General features: G+C 58.6%; 1 protein-coding gene across 1 annotated transcript; it reads left to right on the top strand.

Moving 5' to 3' along the window:
* Nucleotides 1-2276: 2276 nt before the first annotated feature.
* Nucleotides 2277-26133, top strand: prcc (proline rich mitotic checkpoint control factor). Its single transcript, XM_067977384.1, is given in 8 exon segments — nt 2277-2677; nt 7504-7548; nt 9286-9885; nt 10306-10395; nt 12908-13029; nt 13031-13052; nt 20326-20391; nt 22695-26133. Coding segments are annotated over 8 exon segments (1338 nt in total). The 5' UTR covers nt 2277-2371; the 3' UTR covers nt 22782-26133.
* The last annotated feature ends 192 nt before the right edge of the window (nt 26134-26325 follow it).

The following is a 26325-nucleotide window of genomic DNA, read 5'->3' as shown; positions in this document are numbered from 1 at the left end:
TCTAGCTGGGGCCTAACCAGTGATTTATAAAGGTTTGGCATTCCTTGCTTTTGTACTATACGCCTCTGTTTATAAAGCCCAGGATGACGTATGCTTTTTTTAACAGCTTCCTCAAAGAAGGCGAGGAGGTTGGTCAGGTGGGATCCATCCCCTCTGAATCCATGCTGACTGCTGTTTACCAGGTTACTACTGGACAGCTAATTCCCAAGTTTACTCCTGATAATCGGTTCCATTACTTTGATGGCACGGAAGTAAGACGATTGGGTCTGTAGATGCCAGTGTCGCCTCTGTCCCCCTTTTTGAATGTGGGCACATTAGCCTATTTCCTAACTCCTGGCACCTCCCCAATGTCAAGCGAATCGAGTTGTTACGATCTGGAATTCGCTGCCTGAAAGGGCGATGGAAGCAGATTCAATAGTAAGGGGAACTGGATAAAATACCTGAAGGCGAAAAATTTGCAGGGCTTTGGGGGAAAGAGCAGGGGGAGCGGGGCTAACTGGATAGCTCTTTCAAAGAGCCGGCACAGGCATGATGGGCCAAATGGCCTCCTTCTCTGCTGTATGATTGTCAGTGGCTCACAAATCCCCTTCCCTAATTTCTCTCGGCATTCTCGGACAAATACCGTCCATCCCTGTGGACTGATTTGTTGAGAATCCTTTCAGCCTGCGTAAGATTTCCATTGTGTTTGCATCGAACTCATTGAATCTGTTGAGAGGCCCAAGTCTCCTTCTTCTTCTGTTGAGCTGGAGATCCAAAAGGGAATCGGATAAATACTTGATGGGGAAAGAGCGGCGAGGGAGGGGGGCTAATTGGAGAGCGCGTTCACAGAGCCGGCACTGGCACGATGGTCCGAACGGTCTCCTGCTGCTCTGTAAGATCCTATAAAGTTGACGGGGGATTGTTGCCAGGTGCCCGAACGCAGTAGTTCACGTTGAGGCTTCCTGCACCCAAAGGACGAGAGGGGGTGGCCGACAATCCTCTTTATACCTCACACTATCAAAACTTAACTGGACCAGCCACATAAATACTGTGGCTACGAGAGCAGGTCAAAGGCTGGGTATTCTGCGGCGAGTGACTCACCTCCTGACTCCCCAAAGCCTTTCCACCATCTACAAGGCACAAGTCAGGAGTGTGATGGAATACTCTCCGCTTGCCTGGATGAGTGCAGCTCCAACAACACTCAAGAAGCTCGACACCATCCAGGACAAAGCAGCCCGCTTGATTGGCACCCCATCCACCACCCTAAACATTCACTCCCTTCACCACCGGCGCACTGTGGCTGCAGTGTGGACCATCCACAGGATGCGCTGCAGCAACTCGCCAAGGCTTCTTCGACAGCACCTCCCAAACCCGCGACCTCTACCGCCTGGAAGGACAAGAGCAGCAGGCACATGGGAACAACACCACCTGCACGTTCCCCTCCAAGTCACACACCATCCCGACTTGGAAATATATCGGCCGTTCCTTCATCGTCACTGGGTCAAAATCCTGGAACTCCCTTCCTAACAGCACTGTGGGAGAACCGTCACCACACGGACTGCAGCGGTTCAAGAAGGCGGCTCACCACCACCTTCTCAAGGGGCAATTAGGGATGGGCAATAAATGCCGGCCTCGCCAGCGACGCCCACATCCCGTGAACAAAAAGAAAATCAACTCAACAGCGCGCATTTAAACAGCGCCTTTCGTGTGGTAAAAGGAGCGTCAATCAGACAAAATGTCAGGAGGTGGAGCTGGGTCAAAGAGGCTTTAAGGAGCGTCTTAAAGGAGGAGAGAGGGAGAGGATGAGGGAGGTTCGAGCCCAGGCGGCTGAAGACGCGGCGGATGACACAGTGCTCGAAGCTAAATTAAACAGTAACCGAAAGAGGAAGGATGGAGCGGGTTGGATTTACTCACCGCTCGGAGCGGACGGACGGGCTGGGCGGGGAGGGGAAACCTCCTCCTCCATCAAACGCCGTCAAAAAATGGCGCCGAGTGGCGGCCGCCCGCCGCCCGCGTGCTTGGCGCCAAACCCGCCACTCCCGGCGTGCACCGGGGCCCCCGGGCCAGCCCGCCCCAGCGCTTTGGACTACAACTCCCGGCGTGCACCGCGCCCCCAGCCCGCCCGGCGGACTACAACTCCCGGCGTGCACCGCGCCCCCAGCCCGCCCGGCGGACTACAACTCCCGGCGTGCACCGCGCCCCCCAGCCCGCCTTTTGGACTACAACTCCCGGCGTGCAGCGGGCCCGCTAGTCGCGGGGACGCCCTCGCGAGAGTTGCCAGTGTGTGTGTGGGGCGGGCCAGCCTGGAATGGCGGCCGTGCGGTGATCGAGACCCCGCCTCGGCCTCGGTTTGCCCCCCACCCCCGCCCGCCCGCCCCCCCCTGGATCCGCCATGTCGCTGGTGGCTTACGGCAGCAGCGATGAGAGTGAGGGCGAGGCCGCGCCCTCGGAGCCGCAGCCTCAACCCGGCCCCGCCAAGCTCGGCCTCTTCTCCAGCCTCCCCGCCCCCAGGCAGGCGGCTGACCCCGGAGCCGAGGCCGGACACGGCTCGGGGAGGAGCGGGCCGTTCGCCAGCCTGGCCGCCCAGCCGGGCTTCGGACCCGCGGCCGCCGGGCCCGAGGCCGGAGCCCTGAACCGGGCCCGGACCAAGAAGCGGAGCGAGCCGGTTAAAATCAGCGTCCCCGAGCTCCAGGCCAACGTGAGTATCCGGGCTCTGAACCCGGGGGGAGGAGGGAGCTGCACCCGGGCGGGGGAGGGAGCTGTACCCCGGGGGGGGGCGGGCGGGCCTGCCCTCTGTACCCAGTGTGGGGGGGGGGGCGGGCCTGCCCTCTGTACCCAGTGTGGGGGGGGGCGGGCCTGCCCTCTGTACCCAGTGTGGGGGGGGGGGTGGGCCTGCCCTCTGTACCCAGTGTGGGGGAGGGGGGGGGCGGGCCTGCCCTCTGTACCCAGTGTGGGGGGAGGGCGGGCCTGCCCTCTGTACCCAGTGTGGGGGGGGGGGGCGGGCCTGCCCTCTGTACCCAGTGTGGGGGGAGGGGGGCGGGCCTGCCCTCTGTACCCAGTGTGGGGGAGGGGGGGGCGGGCCTGCCCTCTGTACCCAGTGTGGGGGAGGGGGGGGGCGGGCCTGCCCTCTGTACCCAGTGTGGGAGAGGGGGGGGCGGGCCTGCCCTCTGTACCCAGTGTGGGGGGGGCGGGCCTGCCCTCTGTACCCAGTGTGGGGGAGGGGGGGGCGGGCCTGCCCTCTGTACCCAGTGTGGGGGGAGGGGGGGGCGGGCCTGCCCTCTGTACCCAGTGTGGGGGAGGGGGGGCGGGCCTGCCCTCTGTACCCAGTGTGGGGGGGGCGGGCCTGCCCTCTGTACCCAGTGTGGGGGGAGGGGGGGCGGGCCTGCCCTCTGTACCCAGTGTGGGGGGAGGGGGGGCGGGCCTGCCCTCTGTACCCAGTGTGGGGGGAGGGGGGGCGGGCCTGCCCTCTGTACCCAGTGTGGGGGGAGGGGGGGGCGGGCCTGCCCTCTGTACCCAGTGTGGGGGGAGGGGGGGGCGGGCCTGCCCTCTGTACCCAGTGTGTGGGGGGCGGGCCTGCCCTCTGTACCCAGTGGGGGGGGGGGCCGGGCCTGCCCTCTGTACCCAGTGTGGGGGGGGGGGCCGGGCCTGCCCTCTGTACCCAGTGTGGGGGGGGGGGGGCGGGCCTGCCCTCTGTACCCAGTGTGTGGGGGGCGGGCCTGCCCTCTGTACCCAGTGGGGGGGGGGGCCGGGCCTGCCCTCTGTACCCAGTGTGGGGGGGGGGGCCGGGCCTGCCCTCTGTACCCAGTGTGGGGGGGGGGGGGCGGGCCTGCACTCTGTACCCAGTGGGGGGGGGGCCGGGCCTGCCCTCTGTACCCAGTGTCAGTGAATAGATAGGGGGGAAACCTGCATTTCTATGGCGCTTTTCACCACCTCCGGACGTCCCAAAGCGCTTTACAGCCAACGAGGTACTTTTTTGAAGTGTAGTCACTGTTGTGACGTAGGGAAACGCAGCCAATTTGCACACAGAAAGATCCCACAAACAGCAACGACCATCATTATCATTAACATTTGGTTGAGGAATAAATATTGGCCCCAGGACACCGGGGAGAACTCCCCTGCTCTTTCAATAGTGGCCGAGAGATCTCTTCCATCCACCGACGGGGCCCTCGGTTTAACGTCTCATCCGAAAGACGGCACCTCCGACAGTGCAGCACTCCCTCAGTACTGGCCCCGGGAGTGTCGGCCTGGATTATGGGCTCGAGTCTCTGGAGTGGGGACTCGAACCCAGGACCTTCAGACTCCGAGGCGAGAGAGTGTGTGTGAGCCACTGAGCCCGACAGTCTGTTGCGTGACAGTAAATAACATTGGCTGATTACATTATGGATAAAAAGAAAAGTGAATTTGCACTAGAACTTCAGCTTAACTGCTGTGATGCAAAAGTCACAGTATAATGCCTCACTGAGGGGTAAATCTAAAGTCGAAATATAAACACCCGTCAGCATCTTTTGAGAGAGGTTAGTGTTTCAGGTGTGGGCCCTCTGTCAGTATAATTGGGCTGTTGCCTGACTCCTGAGTACTCTGGAGGAGGCCCTGACACCGTTTGGATTTGATGCCATGGTGGGGTATAACTCCAGGGTCGTGTCGAACTGGGGCTATAGAATAGTCGGAGGGTGCTGAATGCTTCACGAATGTACCCGGAGTTTATATAAAGGTGCTGAGGCAGGGAGGTGCTCAATACATTTCTAATGTCCCTGCTCTCCGGGATCTGAGAGTTGGGAAATGCAGCCGAGCAGTGTAAATGAGCAATGGATCCTATTACTACTGAAACAGACCAGAAGATGCTAGAAACACAACAGGCCACTCCATACCTGTCGGGGAAACGGTTAACTTTTTGACTGCAAACCTTTATTTAAAACGCCCCCAGAGGGTTAACTCCGTTCTCTCCACAGACGCTGCTTGTGAGATCTGTTTGTTTCAAATTTCCAGCATCTGCAGTGTTCTGCTTTCTGCCTATAATTACTGCACCAGCAGTCTCCCACCCACTGTTCGAGTGGTGAATTCCCCGCGTCAGAAAGAGTTGCATTTATATAGTGTCTTATCAGACCCCCCCCCCCAGACTGTCTTGAGGGAAATGCAGGCAAATGTGGCAGCCAATTGCACATAGTAAGGAACATTAGGAGGCCATTCAGCCCCTCAAGACTGTTCCGCCATTCAGTTAGCTCATGACTGATCTGTACCTCAACTTAATTTACCTGCCTTTGCTCCGTATCCCTTAATACCCTTACCTAAAATCTTACCGATCTAAGTTTTGAATTCTTCATTTGACCCCTAGCCTCAACAGCTTTTTGGGGGGAGAGTGTTCTAGGTCCTAAATAGTAATGAGATAAATGACTGGTTAATTAGTGGTTATGGGAGGAATGTTGACCAGGACACTGGGAGCGCTGCCTGTACCTCTCACAAGGATCTTTAACCTACACCTGTTAGACGGGGACCTCGGTTTAACATCTCGTGGAAGATGCCATCCTTCCTCAGTGCTGAACTGGAGCGTCAGTCTAACTCAATGAGCTCAAGTCCGAGAGAGGGGCTTTGAACCCCAACACCTCACTCAAAGGAAAGAGCACTACCAACTGAGCCAAGCTGACCCTTCGAGGAGAGGCACTTGCTCATAAAGAACGGTGGTCGCTGTTATATTAGACGTTAGTACAATATGGTATGGCAAACGCTGACCGTAATTAATTCTATGTGACATATGGTTTCTATGATGTGATGAAGCAATTTTTAAAAGATTAAAATGTTGAGGTTGCTGTCTAGTTTGCAGCCGGGTTGCAATGACAGGGCCTGGACCTGCTCCTTTCCCCTTGGTGCTGCCCTGGACTGAAATCCAAAAGTGGTTTAATGGCACGTTCCAGCCCTTGTGGTGTAGTGGCAGAAAAACAGTGGCTGAGTGTGTTTTACAGGTTGAATTATCAGCTTGGGATTCGAGGGAACTTGTAACCTCAAGACAGGCAGCCCCTGTAATTACAGCCTGGGAGGAGGGGGTATAAAGCTTTGTAACACTGGGGGAGGGGGTATAAAGACTTGTAACACTGTCTCATTCCTGTTTTATTCTGCAGCATCATTCTTTAATAAGTGGTATTGACTGAAAAATTGTCTGAGCCAAGTAATTAATGCTCATTCCTGTCCCTCTGAGCAGCGGTGTGCCAGATGTGGCCCACCACTGCCTGTGATAAGTCCCTTGAGGCCCCCCCCACCAGGTCCTCCTTTGCGTGCTTATTTCCATTTCAGCTTTTTAAACTTCCAGCATCTGGAGGACTGGGAAAGGCAGATCCCTGATTTTTGCGCCAGTTCGGAATCAATGTTTTTATGATCCTGCTGGCCCGGGGACCTTAAAGAGCTGAAGGTTTCTAAGAGGATAGTGATCTGGAAAAGCCAGCCCTGTGCGACCGATACCTTGTTCCCAGCTGCCCGCTCTACTTGACCTATCCAAACCATCCTACTCAAAACTTTAACTCCCACCAGCCTTACCCTCGCCACCATCACTTCCCACTCGGTACTGGAGGGTTACTCACCTCATGCCTCCACTCCCTGCCAGCGGCCCAATACCTGCATGTCTTCACATCACCTACACGTGAGATGGTCGCAGTGTTGCGGGCGTTCTCCCCCACCCCCCGGGGACGTTCTCCCCCGCCCCCCCCTGCTGCCTATTGCTGCTCAAACTCCCCAATTGCATTTGCAGCTCGCTTCCTGGCAAGAACCTACTGCCACCGATTGTCCTCCATCTCCGCCTCAAACACCTAGCGCCATGCATATCACAGGCCATTACTGCGGCTCCCCTCAACTGGATCCTCCTCCCTCTCCAGATCAGAGGCCGTTCGTCGGTTCCTGTAACTCCGTTTAAGGCAGGAGACCTTTGACCCATCTAGCCCACCTATCCACAGTGTTCCCTTGGTGCGTTTCTAATGACCCATTTGTTGACCAGAACCCCCGACAGTGCAGCACTCCCTCAGTACTGCACTGGGAGTGTCGGCCTGGATTATGGACTCAAGTCTCTGGAGTGGGACTTGAACCCACGACCTTCTGACTTGGAGGCGAGCGGGCTACCCACTGGGCCGCGGCTGACACTAGGGGTTCTACCTGTAGTCTCGGTGAGCTGCTATCCACGTGCAGGGGGGCTTTTCGCTTCACTCTTTACCCAGCGAGCGGTGAGAATGTGGAACTCGCTACCACGTGGCGTGATTGAGGCGAATAACATCGATGCATCTAAGGGGAAGCCAGATAAGTACGAGGGAGAAAGGAATAGAAGGATAGGTTGAAATGAAGTAAGGTGCTTGTGTGGAGCATAAACACCAGCATGGACCAGTTGGGCCGAATGGCCTATTTCTGTGCTGTAGACTCGATGTAAATGTGCAGCTGTGTTCCATTTTGGGTAGAAGGCTCTTTGTCAACCTGCCTGGTTCTGACCTGCGTTATGCCGTCAATTGCCTCTTGCATCCACTTTGACTTTTATTACTCTTTATATTTCAGTCAGACTCTGATGACGAGGAGCCAGTTCAGAAGAAAGCAATTCAGGTGAGTGCTTTATACCGAGTGAGGCTGGTGAGATTCAGTGCGGGTCCTGGAGGTTCCATTGCTCTTCGGTGACAGGGTTTGAGTTGCAGGAGACACACGTGGCATTACCAGCCCAGCACGACGTATGGTTCTGTTGGAGGTCTGCCACCACTGCTCGTAAAATCGTGTGCTAGTTAACATCCAGGGTAGTGACCCAAACCAGTCATTAACCAGCATCGCGATGAAGCCTGTTAGCAGCAACCGAGCAGGACAGCCACAGATTTGTGGCCCTGTTTTACTCTGGTGCAGCCATTGTGCAAAGACTGGCCCATCCAGCGAGATCAAGCTGTGAAAGGGTCATTGCATTGTGTACCAAGGAGCGCCCGGTAATCAAACTCTTTTAGACACTGGAAAATAAAGGCCATTGGATCGGGAATGGGGCTGTGCTGCCATATAGACCCAGTAAGGTGAGGACTGTTGGCTGTGCCTTTAATTTACGTTGAATTCCTTTTTCTCCGATTTCCTGCCCCCATCAATAGTTGTGGAAGAGCCAGGTCTTTGTGAAGGTGTCGCACATTGCATGTATGTGTTGGCTGCACTCAGTTATGGCCTTGTTCTTTTTACCTGTAGAGTTTACTCAGTAATGCTCGGTGTCCTTTAGTAATAGTATGTTGGAAGGGATCATCAGTAGAGATCCAGAATTGTACCCCGGTTAAATTCAGATATGGATTTAGAAAAGAACATAGGAATTGCTGGACGATAAGACTATAAGGTCCATCTCGTTCTCCTCCTACCATCCTGGTAATGGCAGGATACAATGAGAAGTGGAATTGTTGACTAATCACGGCAATCAATCTATCAACCAGTCTACAACAGACCCAGACATGAGGCGAGGAAAACCCCCAGTGGTGGAGAGTTTTGGGAACCAGAGGTCCAAAGTCACCTGTTCCTCCCGAGCCTCGTACACTCACCACAGGTCATGTCTCAAATTACTCATCGACTGGATCCCACAATGTTACTTTCTGAAAAAAATCTATCTCAGGAATCAGCAAGTTTACAGTTGTTGCTGTGACTTCAATGTGTAAACTTAATCCCAAAAAGAAACACTGGAACTGAAATACAGCAAAAATATGAAAGCAATGTTAACCCTGAGGACCGAGCAATCTCAGCCCAGTTCTAAGTAGGCCAGGGACCCACAGCACAAAGCTACCCTAATCGCTATTAAATCAGCACTCAGTCGGAGAGGCGACGGGATAGCTGGGGTAGGGAATGGGCACAGATCAGTCGCAGGTGTTCTCAGGCAATGCGCCTCGGCTGCAACTGGAGCGAGGAGAGGGAACGTTACTTTGCACTGAATTGTGCAGTACCCGGCCTGGGGCTGCTTCGTACTACGCCAGGTGCCCAGAATGGAGTGTGTGCCCCTTCTCCAATGCCAACAACCCTCACCAAGAAGAAAACAGGTCGGGCAATTTGAGTCAAAGCCTGGAGTGGATTATAGACCGGCTGAGATAGTTAGCCTTTCAGCCACCAGTCATGGTGTCAGATTGGACTGAGCCCAGTTAGTGATATCTACCAATGTAAATGTAATGATTATTTGGTCTCCTTTATTGTGGGAATATTTCAGCAATGTGTCACTTGCTGTCACCGTAACCCACCGATTTGTCATTCCCTCCTTTGTGTTTGGACTCTTGGAGAGATCTGAGTCTCACTTGTTTTTGTTCTCTTCCCCTCCTCCGCCTCTCTTTGGTTGCTTTTTAGGGTTCCGGTCCAGGTATGGGACTCTCTGCCCTCCTTCCACAGCCCAGGAACCTTTCTCTAAAGGAGACCAACCGCACCCTCCTGCCCTACTCCTTCACCAAACCGCACAAGTCCGCCGGCAAACCAGCCCCCCCGTCCAAAGCCGCCTCGAAAGCGACCGTCACGACCACTCCCTCGCCCTCCGCCATCAAAGCCGCCTCGAAGAACGCGGCAAAGCAGCTGGCCAAGCACATAATGAACGAGGAGGCGAGTGACGAGGATGAGGAGGAGGAGGAGGAGGAAGAGGTCAGCTTTTTCTCTCTCTCCGACAAGGAGCAGCCGCTGAGCGCCAGGACTGAGATGTTTGCAAGCGGGCTGGCACCGGAGAGCGGGCTGTCCGCCCAGCCACAGATACCCGCCCCCAACCCGGGCGGAGCTGTCGAGCCCGCTGACCCCCTGAACCCCGCCGATGCCCCACTGGAGTTCAACAGGAGCGTGTCGTCTGCGAGCGACAGCAGCTACCCAGCCCCGAGCAGCTCACCTGCTAATCCTGGGACAGAGTTTACTAATCAGTACTCGGACTATAACACACAGGGAGGCGAGCAGAGCGAATATTACCAGGTCAGTGCGAAATGTTGGCAGCTCCGATCCAAAGTATCTGCGTTATATTTTTGGGGTGAGGAAAGCGGGCAGGAACCAGGATATACTGGTCCCAGGGCCTGACAGCCGACCTCTGTTCTAATCTCTTAACTCCTTTGTGATTCTGCTTTAATTACGCTCGCTGTTTAATTTATTTCATAACGTGTCAGCTCAGTGGGTCGCACTCTCTCCTCCGAGTCAGAACATCGTGGGTTCAAGTCCACCTCCACAGGCTTGAGCCCATAATCCAGGCTGACACTCCCAGTGCAGGGAGTGCTACACTGTCGGAGGGGCCGCCTTTCGGTTACTGGCAGAGAGAAACCTGGCTTTCTACCACCTGTGCCTACGATTGTTGCCAGTTTATGCTCTGACTGTACTGATAAATTATCTATCCACTTGCAGGATTACTACAGTAGTTACTACCAAGACCCAGACCCTGCCCTCGCACCGGCTCCAGAAGAGGAATTGAACACATTCATGAACGATGAAGCAGTAAGCATTGTAAAAGGCAATTGGATATTTAGTTAAAGGAGAATTTTGCAGGGCTAGGGGAAAGAGTGGTGGAGTGGGACTAATTGGAAAGCTCTTTCAAAGAGCCGGCACAGGGTCGATGGGCCGAATGGGGAAAGGGCAGGGGAATGGAACTAGGTGGAGAGCCGCTTCAGAGAGCGGGCACAGGGTCGATGGGCCGAATGGCCTGTGCTGTAAAATTTGATGGTTCTCTGATACAGAGCAGTGCGGGTCCAGGGACAATTTGCTTGCCCTCCTGCCCTTTAGGCAGTGGTTAGTGTGTAGCCTGGAGAGAAGAATAAACAGGAGACTTGGTCTCAAATTTTACAAAACAACTGACAATTGAATCAGGCAATGCCATTTGATACTGGTTTTCCCAAACTCCCCTGTGTAACTAGTAGATAGTGGAGTGAGTGAAACACATCTCCCAGTAACCCGGGCTCCTCAGTAACAGCGAACAGCCTAATGTGTTAACTGGTGCCTTTTAAATTGTTGTCTGAAAACAACAGCTGACACTGTCACATTTACCCTGATTGAGCCTGTCGCTTGTAATGAAGGTGTTGTCAGATCCTCCGTAATGAAGGTGCTGTCTGATTTCCCCCGCGGCGGCAGTGCTGAACCCAATGACCGTTTCCTGCTCCAAGTTTTTTTTTCCATTGCTTTGCCCATGATTTGAATATTCCAGTTACTGTAAGCAGCGTTAATGTTAACACCTGGTAGGGTCGTAGTCTGTGCAATGATCAACCAATGTACATCAATGCTAATGGATGCCGCTGTTTGAATCTGAATTGCCGCCTGCTTTTTCTTCACGGTAAGAATTAACGGAGGAGATCAGCCTCGAGCCCAGTTCCAGAGGGAGAATCTCTATTCAGCTGCAATGAGTTGGAACTCTGAAAGTCTTTGAAGGTGGCAGGACAAGTTGAGAAGGCTGTTAAAAAGGCAAAGGGGATCCTTGGCTTTATAGAGGTATAGAGTACAAAAGCAAGGAAATTATGTTAAACTTTTATAAATCACTGGTTCGGCCCCAGCTGGAGTATTGTGTCCAATTCTGGGCACCGCACTTTAGGAAGGATGTCAAGGCCTTGGAGAGGGTGCAGAGGAGATTTACTAGAATGGTACCAGGGATGAGGGACTTCAGTTATGTGGAGAGACTGGAGAAGCTGGGATTGTTCTCCTCAGAGCAGAGAAGGTTAAGGGGAGATTTAATCGAGGTGTTCAAAATTACAAGGGTTTTTGATAGAGTAAATAAGGAGAAACTGTTTCCAGTGGTAGAAGGATCGGGAACCAGAGGACACAGATTGAAGGTGATCGACAAAAAAAAACAGAAGTGACTGCACTTTCAGGCATCTCATGTAAAAAAGAACTTGCATTTCTGGAGCACCTTTCATGCCCTTAGGACATCCCAAAGCGTTTAATGAAGTACTTTTGAAGTGTAGTCACTTTTTTTTTGTTGCTAGACAAACACAGCCATCAATTTGCACACTGCAAGCTCCCACAAACAGCAGGGAGATAAATGAGGGATAAATATTGGTCTAAACATCAAGGGATCTCCCTTGCTCTTCCAATAGTGCTGTAGGATCTTTTGCATCCACCTGAGAGATCAGACGGGGCCTCGGTTAAACGTCACATTCGAAAAACGGCACCCCTGACAGTGCAGCACTCCTTCGGTACGGGCACCGGGAGTATCAGCCTGGATTATGTGCTCAAGTCTCTGGAGTGAACCCAGGACATTTTGATTTGAAGGCGAGACAGCCAAGCTGACACTATGCAAAAGCAAAATTCTGGAAATCTGAAATAAAAACAGAAAATGCTGGTAAACGCTCAGCAGAGGGCAGCATCTGTGGAGAGGGAGACAGTGTTAACGTTTCAGGTCGAAGATTTTTCGTCAGAACTGACTCTGGGCAAGGTCAGTCCAACGTTATATATTTGGCTGGATCAGTCCCCAATGTTAGGACGGTCTGGGAAAAGGCGGAGAAGTCGGCTGCTGATTGCATTTAGACCAAAGCTAAGATTGTGAGCTTTCCCAGCTCTTGACACTTCACCGTCAAATTCCCTCCGATGGCGCACTTCCATCAGAGGTAAAATTGCAGTGTAGAAAATATGCATCACCACCACCGATCGCCTTTTAAACTTTACGGTGCTGGTCTGAGGCGGCGGGGAGCAGTCATTTTATGTAGAATTGTGGGGGAGACCAGAACTAGTGGCCATAAATATAAGATCGTCACGCAGTAGGGAATTCAGGGAGAAACTTCTTCGCCCAGAGAGTGGTTAGAATGTGGAACTCGCTACCACATAAAGACCAGCATAGACCAGTTGGGCCGAACGGCCTGTTCCTGTGCTGTAGACTCGATGTAATTTCCCTACTACGATGACGTGAATGGGGAAAGAGTTTCCAGCCCATCATTTCCCCCGTTCATCTCCCGGAATTATTGGGAAGTTTATGTTCCATATTCTGTGCGAGGTGGTGTGATTTATCCCCGTGCTTCCTTTTCAGTTCAAGAGGCTTCAAGGCAAAAGAAATCGTGGGAAGGAAGAAGTGAGTTTCGTGGAGATCAAAGGGGACGATCAGCTCAGTGGATCACAGCAGTGGTTAATGAAATCACTGACCGAGGAGAAGGGACATGAAATCATTCAGTAAGGTAGGGGTGAGCGCAGGGTCGGTCGGTCGGTCGGTCGGTCAGTGAGGGAGGGCGGGCGGTCAGTGAGGGAGGGCGAGCCCGGGGTCGGTCAGTGAGGAGGGCGAGCCCGGGGTCGGTCAGTGAGGGAGGGTGAGCCCGGGGTCGGTCAGTGAGGGAGGGCGAGCCCAGGGTCGGTCGGTCAGTGAGGGAGGGCGAGCCCGGGGTCGGTCAGTGAGGGAGGGCGAGCCCGGGGTCGGTCAGTGAGGAGAGGGCGAGCCCGGGGTCGGTCGGTGAGGGAGGGCGAGCCCGGGTCGGTCTGTGAGGGAGGGGGCGAGCCCTGGGGTCGGTCGGTGAGGGAGGGCGAGCCCGGGGTCGGTCGGCTTGAGGGAGGGCGAGCCCGGGGTCGGTCGGTGAGGGAGGGCGAGCCCGGGGTCGGTCGGTGAGGGAGGGCGAGCCCGGGGTCGGTCGGTGAGGGAGGGCGAGCCCGGGGTCGGTCGGTGAGGGATGGGCGAGCCCGGGGGTCGGTCGGTGAGGGAGGGCGAGCCCGGGGGTCGGTCAGTGAGGGAGGGCGAGCCCGGGGTCGGTCAGGTGAGGGAGGGCGAGCCCGGGGTCGGTCAGTGAGGGAGGGCGAGCCCGGGGTCGGTCAGTGAGGGAGGGCGAGCCCGGGGGTCGGTCGGTCAGTGAGGGAGGGCGAGCCCGGGGGTCGGTCAGTGAGGGAGGGCGAGCCCGGGGTCGGTCAGTGAGGGAGGGCGAGCCCGGGGTCGGTCAGTGAGGGAGGGCGAGCCCGGGGTCGGTCAGTGAGGGAGGGCGAGCCCGGGGTCGGTCAGTGAGGGGAGGGCGAGCCCGGGGTCGGTCAGTGAGGGAGGGCGAGCCCGGGTCGGTCAGTGAGGGAGGGCGAGCCCGGGGTCGGTCAGTTGAGGGAGGAGGCGCGAGCCCGGGGTCGGTCAGTGAGGGAGGGCGAGCCCGGGGTCGGTCAGTGAGGGAGGGCGAGCCCGGGGGTCGGTCAGTGAGGGGAGGGCGAGCCCGGGGTCGGTCAGTGAGGGAGGGCGAGCCCGGGGTCGGTCAGTGAGGGAGGGCGAGCCCGGGGTCGGTCAGTGAGGAGGGCGAGCCCGGGGTCGGTCAGTGAGGGAGGGCGAGCCCGGGGTCGGTCAGTGAGGGAGGGCGAGCCCGGGGTCGGTCAGTGAGGGAGGGCGAGCCCGGGGGTCGGTCAGTGAGGGAGGGCGAGCCCGGGGTCGGTCAGTGAGGGAGGGCGAGCCCGGGGTCGGTCAGTGAGGAGGGCGACCCGGGGCGGTCAGTGAGGGAGGGCGAGCCCTGGGGTCGGTCAGTGAGGGAGGGCGAGCCCGGGGGTCGGTCAGTGAGGGAGGGCGAGCCCGGGGGTCGAGTCAGTGAGGGAGGGCGAGCCCGGGGTCGGTCAGTGAGGGAGGGCGAGCCCGGGGTCGGTCAGTGAGGGAGGGCGAGCCCGGGTCGGTCAGTGAGGGAGGGCGAGCCCGGGGTCGGTCAGTGAGGGAGGGCGAGCCCGGGGTCGGTCAGTGAGGGAGGGGCGAGCCCGGGGGTCGGTCAGTGAGGGAGGGCGAGCCCGGGGGTCGGTCAGTGAGGGAGGGCGAGCCGGGGTCGGTCAGTGAGGGAGGGGCGAGCCCGGGGGTCGGTCAGTGAGGGAGGGCGAGCCCGGGGTCGGTCAGTGAGGGAGGGCGAGCCGGGGTCGGTCAGTGAGGGAGGGGCGAGCCCGGGGTCGGTCAGTGAGGGAGGGCGAGCCCGGGGTCGGTCAGTGAGGGAGGGCGAGCCCGGGGTCGGTCAGTGAGGGAGGGCGAGCCCCGGGGTCGGTCAGTGAGGGAGGGCGAGCCCGGGGTCGGTCAGTGAGGGAGGGCGAGCCCGGGGTCGGTCAGTGAGGGAGGGCGAGCCCGGGGTCGGTCAGTGAGGGAGGGCGAGCCCGGGGGTCGGTCAGTGAGGGAGGGCGAGCCCGGGGGTTCGGTCAGTGAGGGAGGGCGAGCCCGGGGTCGGTCAGTGAGGGGAGGGCGAGCCCGGGGTCGGTCAGTGAGGGAGGGCGAGCCCGGGGTCGGTCAGTGAGGGAGGGCGAGCCCGGGGTCGGTCAGTGAGGGAGGGCGAGCCCGGGGTCGGTCAGGTGAGGGAGGGCGAGCCCGGGGTCGGTCAGTGAGGGAGGGCGAGCCCCGGGGGTCGGTCAGTGAGGGAGGGCGAGCCCAGGGGTCGGTCAGTGAGGGAGGGCGCGAGCCCCGGGGGTCGGTCAGTGAGGGAGGGCGAGCCCGGGGTCGGTCAGTGAGGGAGGCGAGCCCGGGTCGGTCAGTGAGGGAGGGCGAGCCCGGGGTCGGTCAGTGAGGGAGGGCGAGCCGGGGTCGGTCAGTGAGGGAGGGCGAGCCCGGGGTCGGTCAGTGAGGGAGGGCGAGCCCGGGGTCGGTCAGTGAGGGAGGGCGAGCCCGGGGGTCGGTCAGTGAGGGAGGGCGAGCCCGGGGTCGGTCAGTGAGGGAGGGCGAGCCCGGGGTCGGTCAGTGAGGGAGGGCGAGCCCGGGGTCGGTCAGTGAGGGAGGGCGAGCCCGGGGGTTCGGTCAGTGAGGGAGGGCGAGCCCGGGGTCGGTCAGTGAGGGAGGGCGAGCCCGGGGTCGGTCAGTGAGGGAGGGCGAGCCCGGGGTCGGTCAGTGAGGGAGGGCGAGCCCGGGGTCGGTCAGTGAGGGAGGGCGAGCCCGGGGTCGGTCAGTGAGGGAGGGCGAGCCCGGGGTCGGTCAGTGAGGGGAGGGCGAGCCCGGGGTCGGTCAGTGAGGGAGGGCGAGCCCGGGGTCGGTCAGTGAGGGAGGGCGAGCCCGGGGTCGGTCAGTGAGGGAGGGGCGAGCCCGGGGTCGGTCAGTGAGGGAGGGCGAGCCCGGGGTCGGTCAGTGAGGGAGGGCGAGCCCGGGGTCGGTCAGTGAGGGAGGGCGAGCCCGGGGTCGGTCAGTGAGGGAGGGCGAGCCCGGGGGTCGGTCAGTGAGGGAGGCGAGCCCGGGGTCGGTCAGTGAGGGAGGGGCGAGCCCGGGGGTCGGATCAGTGAGGGAGGGCGAGCCCGGGGTCGGTCAGTGAGGGAGGGCGAGCCGGGGTCGGTCAGTGAGGGAGGGCGAGCCCGGGGTCGGTCAGTGAGGGAGGGCGAGCCCGGGGTCGGTCAGTGAGGAGGGCGAGCCCGGGGTCGGTCGTCAGTGAGGGAGGGCGAGCCCGGGGTCGGTCAGTGAGGGAGGGCGAGCCCGGGGTCGGTCAGTGAGGGAGGGCGAGCCCGGGGTCGGTCAGTGAGGGAGGGCGAGCCCGGGGTCGGTCAGTGAGGGAGGGCGAGCCCGGGGTCGGTCAGTGAGGGAGGGCGAGCCCGGGGTCGGTCAGTGAGGGAGGGCGAGCCCGGGGTCGGTCAGTGAGGGAGGGCGAGCCCGGGGTCGGTCAGTGAGGGAGGGCGAGCCCGGGGTCGGTCAGTGAGGGAGGGCGAGCCCGGGGTCGGTCAGTGAGGGAGGGCGAGCCCGGGGTCGGTCAGTGAGGGAGGGCGAGCCCGGGGTCGGTCAGTGAGGGAGGGCGAGCCCGGGGTCGGTCAGTGAGGGAGGGCGAGCCCGGGGTCGGTCAGTGAGGGAGGGCGAGCCCGGGGGTCGGTCAGTGAGGGAGGGCGAGCCCGGGGTCGGTCAGTGAGGGAGGGCGAGCCCGGGGTCGGTCAGTGAGGGAGGGCGAGCCCGGGGTCGGTCAGTGAGGGAGGGCGAGCCCGGGGTCGGTCAGTGAGGGAGGGCGAGCCCGGGGTCGGTCAGTGAGGGAGGGCGAGCCCGGGGTCGGTCAGTGAGGGAGGGCGAGCCCGGGGTCGGTCAGTGAGGGAGGGCGAGCCCGGGGTCGGTCAGTGAGGGAGGGCGAGCCCGGGGTCGGTCAGTGAGGGAGGGCGAGCCCGGGGTCGGTCAGTGAGGGAGGGCGAGCCCGGGGTCGGTCAGTGAGGGAGGGCGAGCCCGGGGTCGGTCAGTGAGGGAGGGCGAGCCCGGGGTCGGTCAGTGAGGGAGGGCGAGCCCGGGGTCGGTCAGTGAGGGAGGGCGAGCCCGGGGTCGGTCAGTGAGGGAGGGCGAGCCCGGGGTCGGTCAGTGAGGGAGGGCGAGCCCGGGGTCGGTCAGTGAGGGAGGGCGAGCCCGGGGTCGGTCAGTGAGGGAGGGCGAGCCCGGGGTCGGTCAGTGAGGGAGGGCGAGCCCGGGGTCGGTCAGTGAGGGAGGGCGAGCCCGGGGTCGGTCAGTGAGGGAGGGCGAGCCCGGGGTCGGTCAGTGAGGGAGGGCGAGCCCGGGGTCGGTCAGTGAGGGAGGGCGAGCCCGGGGTCGGTCAGTGAGGGAGGGCGAGCCCGGGGTCGGTCAGTGAGGGAGGGCGAGCCCGGGGTCGGTCAGTGAGGGAGGGCGAGCCCGGGGTCGGTCAGTGAGGGAGGGCGAGCCCGGGGTCGGTCAGTGAGGGAGGGCGAGCCCGGGGTCGGTCAGTGAGGGAGGGCGAGCCCGGGGTCGGTCAGTGAGGGAGGGCGAGCCCGGGGTCGGTCAGTGAGGGAGGGCGAGCCCGGGGTCGGTCAGTGAGGGAGGGCGAGCCCGGGGTCGGTCAGTGAGGGAGGGCGAGCCCGGGGTCGGTCAGTGAGGGAGGGCGAGCCCGGGGTCGGTCAGTGAGGGAGGGCGAGCCCGGGGTCGGTCAGTGAGGGAGGGCGAGCCCGGGGTCGGTCAGTGAGGGAGGGCGAGCCCGGGGTCGGTCAGTGAGGGAGGGCGAGCCCGGGGTCGGTCGGTCAGTGAGGGAGGGCGAGCCCGGGGTCGGTCAGTGAGGGAGGGCGAGCCCGGGGTCGGTCAGTGAGGGAGGGCGAGCCCGGGGTCGGTCAGTGAGGGAGGGCGAGCCCGGGGTCGGTCAGTGAGGGAGGGCGAGCCCGGGGTCGGTCAGTGAGGGAGGGCGAGCCCGGGGTCGGTCAGTGAGGGAGGGCGAGCCCGGGGTCGGTCAGTGAGGGAGGGCGAGCCCGGGGTCGGTCAGTGAGGGAGGGCGAGCCCGGGGTCGGTCAGTGAGGGAGGGCGAGCCCGGGGTCGGTCAGTGAGGGAGGGCGAGCCCGGGGTCGGTCAGTGAGGGAGGGCGAGCCCGGGGTCGGTCAGTGAGGGAGGGCGAGCCCGGGGTCGGTCAGTGAGGGAGGGCGAGCCCGGGGTCGGTCAGTGAGGGAGGGCGAGCCCGGGGTCGGTCAGTGAGGGAGGGCGAGCCCGGGGTCGGTCAGTGAGGGAGGGCGAGCCCGGGGTCGGTCAGTGAGGGAGGGCGAGCCCGGGGTCGGTCAGTGAGGGAGGGCGAGCCCGGGGTCGGTCAGTGAGGGAGGGCGAGCCCGGGGTCGGTCAGTGAGGGAGGGCGAGCCCGGGGTCGGTCAGTGAGGGAGGGCGAGCCCGGGGTCGGTCAGTGAGGGAGGGCGAGCCCGGGGTCGGTCAGTGAGGGAGGGCGAGCCCGGGGTCGGTCAGTGAGGGAGGGCGAGCCCGGGGTCGGTCAGTGAGGGAGGGCGAGCCCGGGGTCGGTCAGAGAGGTAGGGTGAGCGCGGTGTTGCCTGATCACCTGCCACGGAAATTATCCAGTGTTGCAGTGGTGTTGTGGTTATGTTACTGGACTAGCCTGGACTTGTAATCCAGAGAATGGGAGTTGAAATCCCACCACAGCAGTTTGAGAATCTGAATTCTGTTTTTAAAAAAAAATCTGGAAACAGTGAGCTGGTAGCAGTAATATCCTAACTGGTTCACTGATTTCCTTCAGGGAAGGAAACCTGCCCTCCTTAGCCGGCCTGGGCCTACCTGTAACTCCAGTGCCAAGCCAACCTGGTTGACTTTTAACTGCCCTCTGAAGTGGCCTCGCAAGCCCCTCAGTTCTATCAAATTGTTCAAGACAAAAGCCCATCACCACCTTCTCGGGGCAATTAGGGATGGGCAATAAATGCCGGCCTTGCCAGTGACGCCCACATCTTGTAAATTACTTTTTAAAAACTGCGACACAGAGAGCCGGACTGTCCCTGGTTCTGTTGAGCAAGCAGTTTTGTTTGGGACGGTATTTAAGGGTACGGCAATCGGTCTCAGCACCCCTGTGTCGGGAAGGGATTATCAGCTAGGGTTCCGAGTCCTGATTGTAATCCAGTCACTCCTGTTGGAAAGTGTGTGTGGACTGTGGGCAAGGACATGATTAGATTGGGCTATGATTCCTCCTATAGTTGAATAGCCTATTGACAATTTAGGCTTGTCCACGAGGAATAGCCACTAAACAGAAAGACTTGCATTTATATCGTGCCTTTCATGATCTCATGACGTGCCAAAGCGCTTTACAGCCAATGAAGCACTTTTTGAAGTGTAGTCACTGTTGTAATGTAGGAAACGCGGCAGCCAATTTGTGCACAGCAAGATCCCACAAACAGCAATGTGATAAATGACCCAGATCATCTGTTTTTAGTGATGTTGGTTGAGGGATAAATATTAGCCCCAGGACCCCGGGGAGAACTCCCCCCCCCCCCCCCCCCCCCCCCCGCTCTTCCAACAGCGGCCGTGGGATCATTTCCTCCACCTAATGGAGCAAACGGGGCCCTCGGTTTAACGTCTCATCCGACAGATGAGATGTTACCTTTCTCCAAGTCTGTCAGATTCGCCTCTCACTGTCCTAATCACTTTGTTCTTCAATTCGAAAGGGTGAGCTGGGGACCTCTGGGGCAGGACCTCGCAGAGAGAGATTGCACACATGTCCTCGGATAGAACACGGGAGATGGGAACTGAAGGCAACGCACGAGGTTCTCACGGTCGCCGACTATTCGATCTGTTCCCACTGACCGGAAGGCCAGTGGGCATTCTACCAGCTCCGATGCCTTTTGCCCGTGGGGCTGGTTGCGAGGAGTGAGAGCTGCCAGGCATCGTTTGTCCCTCCGCCTTGGGCGCTCTCTCTCTGTGGGAAATTGTTTTAAGGAAAAGGTGACGCCCCGATCTCGCCAAGACTGAGGCACAAACTGTTTCGACTGTAACTGGTGCACCTCCCGCAGTGTGGCTCAGTTGGGTGTGGAGTGGTTGAGGGCTCACTGGGCAGGGATGGAGTGGGGTCTGTTAATGGTGCCTCTTCTCCTTGCCCCACACTCTCTCTGCCCCCCCCCTCCACCCTCCCTCACCCACCCCTGTAAGCAGCACATTGATTTTCAAATGGAAATCTTTAATTGTGGATTCCTGCAGCTTTCTCTGAGATAGGTAGTTCTTCAGAGTGTGTCTCCGATTTACGTGATTCTAATGGAGATCCTGAATGAATTGATATGATGATTTTAATTCTTTGTTTTTGCTCTGGGTTTCCATAGAAACGAGGCGAGCAGCCGACAAGCCAACAGCGGCGTAAACACCAGATCACCTACCTGATCCACCAGGTGAGTGGCACCCAGTGCGTCGGAGGGGCATAGGAGCCCGTCACAAAGCCCAGCACTCGAGAACAAACTAACTTCAGTGTACAAAGCAGTAGGAGAACAAAACCTGTGGTAGAGCTCGCTCTAGAGCCTCGATCCGTGGATTGGAGCTCGCTCTAGAGCCTCGATCCGTGGATTGGAGCTCGCTCTAGAGCCTCGATCCGTGGATTGGAGCTCGCTCTGGAGCCTCGATCCGTGGATTGGAGCTCGCTCTGGAGCCTCGATCCGTGGATTGGAGCTCGCTCTAGAGCCTCGATCCGTGGATTGGAGCTCGCTCTAGAGCCTCATTCTATGGATTGGAGCTCGCTCTAGAGCCTCGATCTGTGGATTGGAGCTCGCTCTAGAGCCTCGATTCGTGGATTGGAGCTCGCTCTAGAGCCTCGACCCGTGGATTGGAGCTCACTCTAGAACCTCGATCTGTGGATTGGAGCTAGCTCTAGAGCCTCGATCCGTGGATTGGAGCTCGCTCTAGAGCCTCGATCCGTGGATTGGAGCTCGCTCTGGAGCCTCGATCCGTGGATTGGAGCTCGCTCTGGAGCCTCGATCCGTGGATTGGAGCTCGCTCTAGAGCCTCGATCCGTGGATTGGAGCTCGCTCTAGAGCCTCATTCTATGGATTGGAGCTCGCTCTAGAGCCTCGATCTGTGGATTGGAGCTCGCTCTAGAGCCTCGATTCGTGGATTGGAGCTCGCTCTAGAGCCTCGACCCGTGGATTGGAGCTCACTCTAGAACCTCATTCTATGGATTGGAGCTCGCTCTGGAGCCTCATTCTATGGATTGGAGCTCGCTCTGGAACCTCAACCTGTGGATTGGAACTCACTCTAGAACCTCGATCTGTGGATTGGAGCTCGCTCTAGAAACTCAATCTATGGATTGGAGCTCACTCTAAAGCCTCGATCCATGGATTGGAACTCGTTCTAGAACCTCAATCTGTGGATTGGAGCCTGCTCTAGAACCTCGATCCATGGATTGGAGCTCGCTCTAGAAACTCAATCTATGGATTGGAGCTTGCTCTAGAACCTCGATCCATGGATTGGAGCTTGCTATGGAGCCTCGATCTGTGGATTGGAGCTCGCTCCAGAGCCTCGATCGTGGATTGGAGCTCGCTCCGGAACCTCGATCCATGGATTGGAGCTCGCTCCGGAACCTCGATCCATGGATTGGAGCTCGCTCTGGAGCCTCGATCTGTGGATTGGAGCTCGCTCTAGAACCTCGATCTGTGGATTGGAGCTCGCTCCGGAACCTCGATCCATGGATTGGAGCTCGCTCTGGAACCTCAATCTATGGATTGGAGCTTGCTCTGGAGCCTCGATCTGTGGATTGGAGCTAGCTCTAGAACCTCGATCTGTGGATTGGAGCTCGCTCCGGAACCTCGATCCATGGATTGGAGCTCGCTCTGGAACCTCAATCTATGGATTGGAGCTCACTCTAGAACCTCCCTGTATGGTTCAAATATGAAGTTTCTGTGAAGAGAAGGAACAGATTGAGGTTTCTGCAATAGACCCTTCAGGGCTTCTTCATAGGTTGGGGGGGGTGCGGGGAGCTAACAGGAAGTGGTGGAGGAAGAGAGACAACAGATCCTCCCATCACAGAGCGAGTCCTTGAATTGATTGGTCTCCAACTGCTCCCATCCCACTGGCCTCCCCATTTACCACATCATCTTCTGCCATTTCCGCCACCTACAATGTGAGCTCACCGTCCCCTCCAGGATGTCCTGGTCACTCTGCTACCACCCAATAATCCAGTTTAGTGTATTCACTGCTCACGGTGTGGTCTCCTCTACCTCGGGGAGACCAAACGCAGCATCGGTGACAACTTTGTCCGATTTCTCTTTCTCGCCTGGCCGTTGACCCCGAGCCCCCGTTGACTCACCACTCCCAACTGCCCTTCCCATTCCCACTCTCATCTCTGCGTCTGACATCCTGCACTGCTCCAACCCAGCCCAACACCAGCAGCGTCTGCTCTCTTCTGGGCACTCTGGTTTCAACGCGGTCCGTCACCTCGCACCTTATCTATTCGCTCCATCAGCAGAGGGCTTGCGGAGTGGGGTGGGTCAGCTCACGGTTTGGGCGTGAACACAACTGTGGGTGGGAGGGAGAGGGGCGGGAGGTCAGTGCCCAGGGTGTTGCCCCTGTGTGTTTTGTCTTTTCAGAACTGGGGCACCTCCTGCTGTGTGCGGCTGAGGTTTCCCGGTTTGGCCGGTCTCTGCGAGCTCTCGCCCGTTCCCCCCCCCGGAGTGTAACGCCTGCGATCCTTGTTATTCCCAAGGCTAAAGAGCGGGAGCTGGAGCTGAAGAACGCGTGGTCCGACAACCGCCTGACCAAACGGCAGACACAGGCCAAGTACGGCTTCTGAGACACAGAGACTCGACCGCCACCTGTGGGGTTGGAAGACTTGGGGAGCCCACAGCGGCGGAGGGGGGGTGAGGGGAGGGGAGGGGAGCTGGAAGTTTGGGAGTCGGGATGTTCACATCCCGTCGGATGGAGATTCCGGCCAGGCAGACACCGAGGAGGAGGAGCGTGTCGACCTGCACAGCGCCCAGGAGTGACCGACGACCGTCTCCCCGTCCCTCAGTGGCGATCTCTCTTTCCCCCCCACCCCCCCCCACTGCCGCGGGAACTGTTCAGTTGTAAAGTTTTACCTGGTGTTTTTTTTTAAATTAATGGGGAGAGGGTGGAAATGTGTTTTATATGTTAGGGCAGCTGCATTATGGGGACTAGCTGCCATGGTAACGTCGCTCAGCATGATTCTACTGAACATGTACAGTCGTAATATTTGTATAAAGAACATTACTGGAGGGACCGTGTGCTTTAGTTAAGGTGTCATTACATGCATGTTATTAACCAGCTTTCATTCTTGTCATCTTTTGTGAGTTTTATTCAACAACAACAAAAAAATACTTTTTCTTGAGAGGTGCGAAATATGAATTGTTGCCCCCTCTCCCCTCACCCCTGGAGTGTTTCAGCACCCGCCCACTTCACCAATCCCCTCCGACCCCAAGGGCAGGCCCTCCCGCTTCTGCTTTGACCTGTGCGGAGGGTGGCTCAGTAGATTGTACTGCAGGTCGATGCTTCGGGGGGTACATTACCGAATGCTTAGGTACAGAGAGGGGAAGACACCCTGGGCGCCTTCCAGCAGACTCGCCGGGGACAGGCTTGGCATTTAGTGGGCAAACCCCACCCCCCCGGTAGGTAGAGAGAGTCCCCGTTACCGTGCCCCGGCTCTCTCTCTCTCTCTCTCTGCCCCGTTACCGTGCGCCAGCTCTCTCCCTCTGCCCCGGCTCTCTCTCTCTCTCTGCCCCGTTATCATGTGCAGGCGCTCTCCCTCTGCCCCGGCTCTCTCTCTCTCTCTGCCCCGTTATCATGTGCAGGCTCTCTCCCTCTGCCCTGGCTCTCTCTCTCTCTCTCTGCCCCGTTATCATGTGCAGGCTCTCTCCCTCTGCCCTGGCTCTCTCTCTCTCTCTCTCTGCCCCGTTATCATGTGCAGGCGCTCTCCCTCTGCCCCGGCTCTCTCTCTCTCTCTCTCTCTCTCTGCCCCGTTATCATGTGCAGGCTCTCTCCCTCTGCCCCGGCTCTCTCTCTCTCTCTCTGCCCCGTTATCATGTGCAGGCTCTCTCCCTCTCTCTCTGCCCCGTTATCATGTGCAGGCTCTCTCCCTCTGCCCTGGCTCTCTCTCTCTCTCTCTGCCCCGTTATCATGTGCAGGCGCTCTCCCTCTGCCCCGGCTCTCTCTCTCTCTGCCCCGGCTCTCTCTCTCTCTCTGCCCCGTTATCATGTGCAGGCTCTCTCCCTCTGCCCTGGCTCTCTCTCTCTCTCTCTCTGCCCCGTTATCATGTGCAGGCGCTCTCCCTCTGCCCCGGCTCTCTCTCTCTCTCTCTCTCTCTGCCCCGTTATCATGTGCAGGCGCTCTCCCTCTGCCCCGGCTCTCTCTCTCTCTCTCTCTGCCCCGTTATCATGTGCAGGCTCTCTCCCTCTGCCCTGGCTCTCTCTCTCTCTCTCTGCCCCGTTATCATGTGCAGGCGCTCTCCCTCTGCCCCGGCTCTCTCTCTCTCTCTGCCCCGTTATCATGTGCAGGCTCTCTCCCTCTGCCCCGGCTCTTTCTCTCTCTCTCTCTCTCTGCCCCATTATCATGTGCAGGCTCTCTCCCTCTGCCCCGGCTCTCTCTCTCTGCCCCGTTATCATGTGCAGGCTCTCTCCCTCTGCCCCGGCTCTCTCTCTCTGCCCCGTTATCATGTGCAGGCGCTCTCCCTCTGCCCCGGCTCTCTCTCTCTCTCTCTGCCCCATTACCATGTGCAGGCGCTCTCCCTCTGCCCCGGCTCTCTCTCTCTCTCTCTCTCTCTGCCCCGTTATCATGTGCAGGCGCTCTCCCTCTGCCCCGGCTCTCTCTCTCTCTCTCTGCCCCATTACCATGTGCAGGCGCTCTCCCTCTGCCCCGGCTCTCTCTCTCTCTCTCTCTCTGCCCCATTACCATGTGCAGGCGCTCTCCCTCTGCCCCGGCTCTCTCTCTCTCTCTGCCCCATTACCGTGTGCCGGCGCGCTCTCTCTCTGCCCCATTACCGTGTGCCGGCGCGCTCTCTCTCTCTGCCCCATTACCGTGTGCCGGCGCGCTCTCTCTCTCTCCCCCTCTGCCCCTGTAGTGAGAGGGGATCAGGGTTCAGTGGAACAATATTGATTATTTAATTGGGCGTCTGTTGATTGGGGGATTTTCAGTGTAGGGACTGTTGCCCGCTGTGTGGCAGGGAAACAGAGTTCCCCACTTTTCATTAACTGTTTCCACACGAGCAGTTTACATTGAGTCTGCAAACTGGGCACCCAGACAGCAATGTGAACAAGTGGAGCTGTTTCATCGACCCCCCGCCCACCCCTCCCTGCATTTTCGCAAACAGTGTGGCCCCGCCCCCCCGACTCCCGCTGATGGTCCGTTTTACGTACCCCTTGAATTAACCACTGGAGGTATTGAGTGATGTGTATATATAGACGTTGTCCAGTATTCCCCATTTCACACCTTGGTCTCGTTGCTGCTTCAGTGTAACTCTGCTCCTGCACAAACCTGTCTTTCTCTCCGGGATTTTCTCCTCCTCTTTCTCCGGAGGAGTTAGCTGACAGTTTGCAGCTGCCCAGTGCTGGTGAAGAGGGACAGTGCTAACTCTGGACTGGCCTCTGAAAGCTGGCGGGGCTCCCTCTGGGGGGGGAGCGTCCCGTCCCAGCTTTCGTACAAAGTTTAATCTACACATATCTCGGCTGCTGATACTGGTCGATCTGTGTGCTCTGATTTCTGGTTTATCCAACAGTGAAGCATCGGCCTCTAAAACGGGACAAACCAGTGAGTAAGAAACATAAGCACGGACAGGGCACTGTCACCTGGACTGAAGAGGGCCAGGCTGCCAGGGCTCTACTCCAGGGGTAACAGAACAAGTCAGCCCCCTTTCCCCCGCCCCTGCGCTCGGTGTGAATTGTGGAAGGTATTGGCTCTGGACCTGGACCGGATCCAGTGCCACTCCATGCTTTTGAGGTACATTGAAAACACTGTCAGGTGCTGCGGTGCTGGCTGCTTCTCTCATCCTTCTAACCTTTAACCCCTTTGTAAATTACCCAGATCGTGTGTACAGAGAGAACCGTGTACAGTCTTGTTATATTTCAAAATGGCTTTCCTTCGGAGTTTCCAAATGAATAGAAATTGCTGGTTTTTAATAAATGCATTTAAACTAATGTTTTCCCATTTCTGTTCTTTTTATTATTAAACCCCCCTCTCCTGCTTTCCCATTCTCCTTCCCCTGTCAGCCTGAGGTCGGCAGCAGTCTGAAGCCAGATCAGGCGACCCATTTCTGCACTTGCAGTGACTGCCTTGGGCAGATCGACAGACGGCGGGGACAATGCTGCAAGGTCCGTCAGTCCATTAAC

The sequence above is a fragment of the Heptranchias perlo genome, unplaced genomic scaffold (genome assembly GCF_035084215.1).
Source record: "Heptranchias perlo isolate sHepPer1 unplaced genomic scaffold, sHepPer1.hap1 HAP1_SCAFFOLD_146, whole genome shotgun sequence".
Classification (NCBI taxonomy): Eukaryota; Metazoa; Chordata; class Chondrichthyes; order Hexanchiformes; family Hexanchidae; genus Heptranchias; species Heptranchias perlo.
This window is presented reverse-complemented; position numbering and strand designations above follow the sequence as displayed.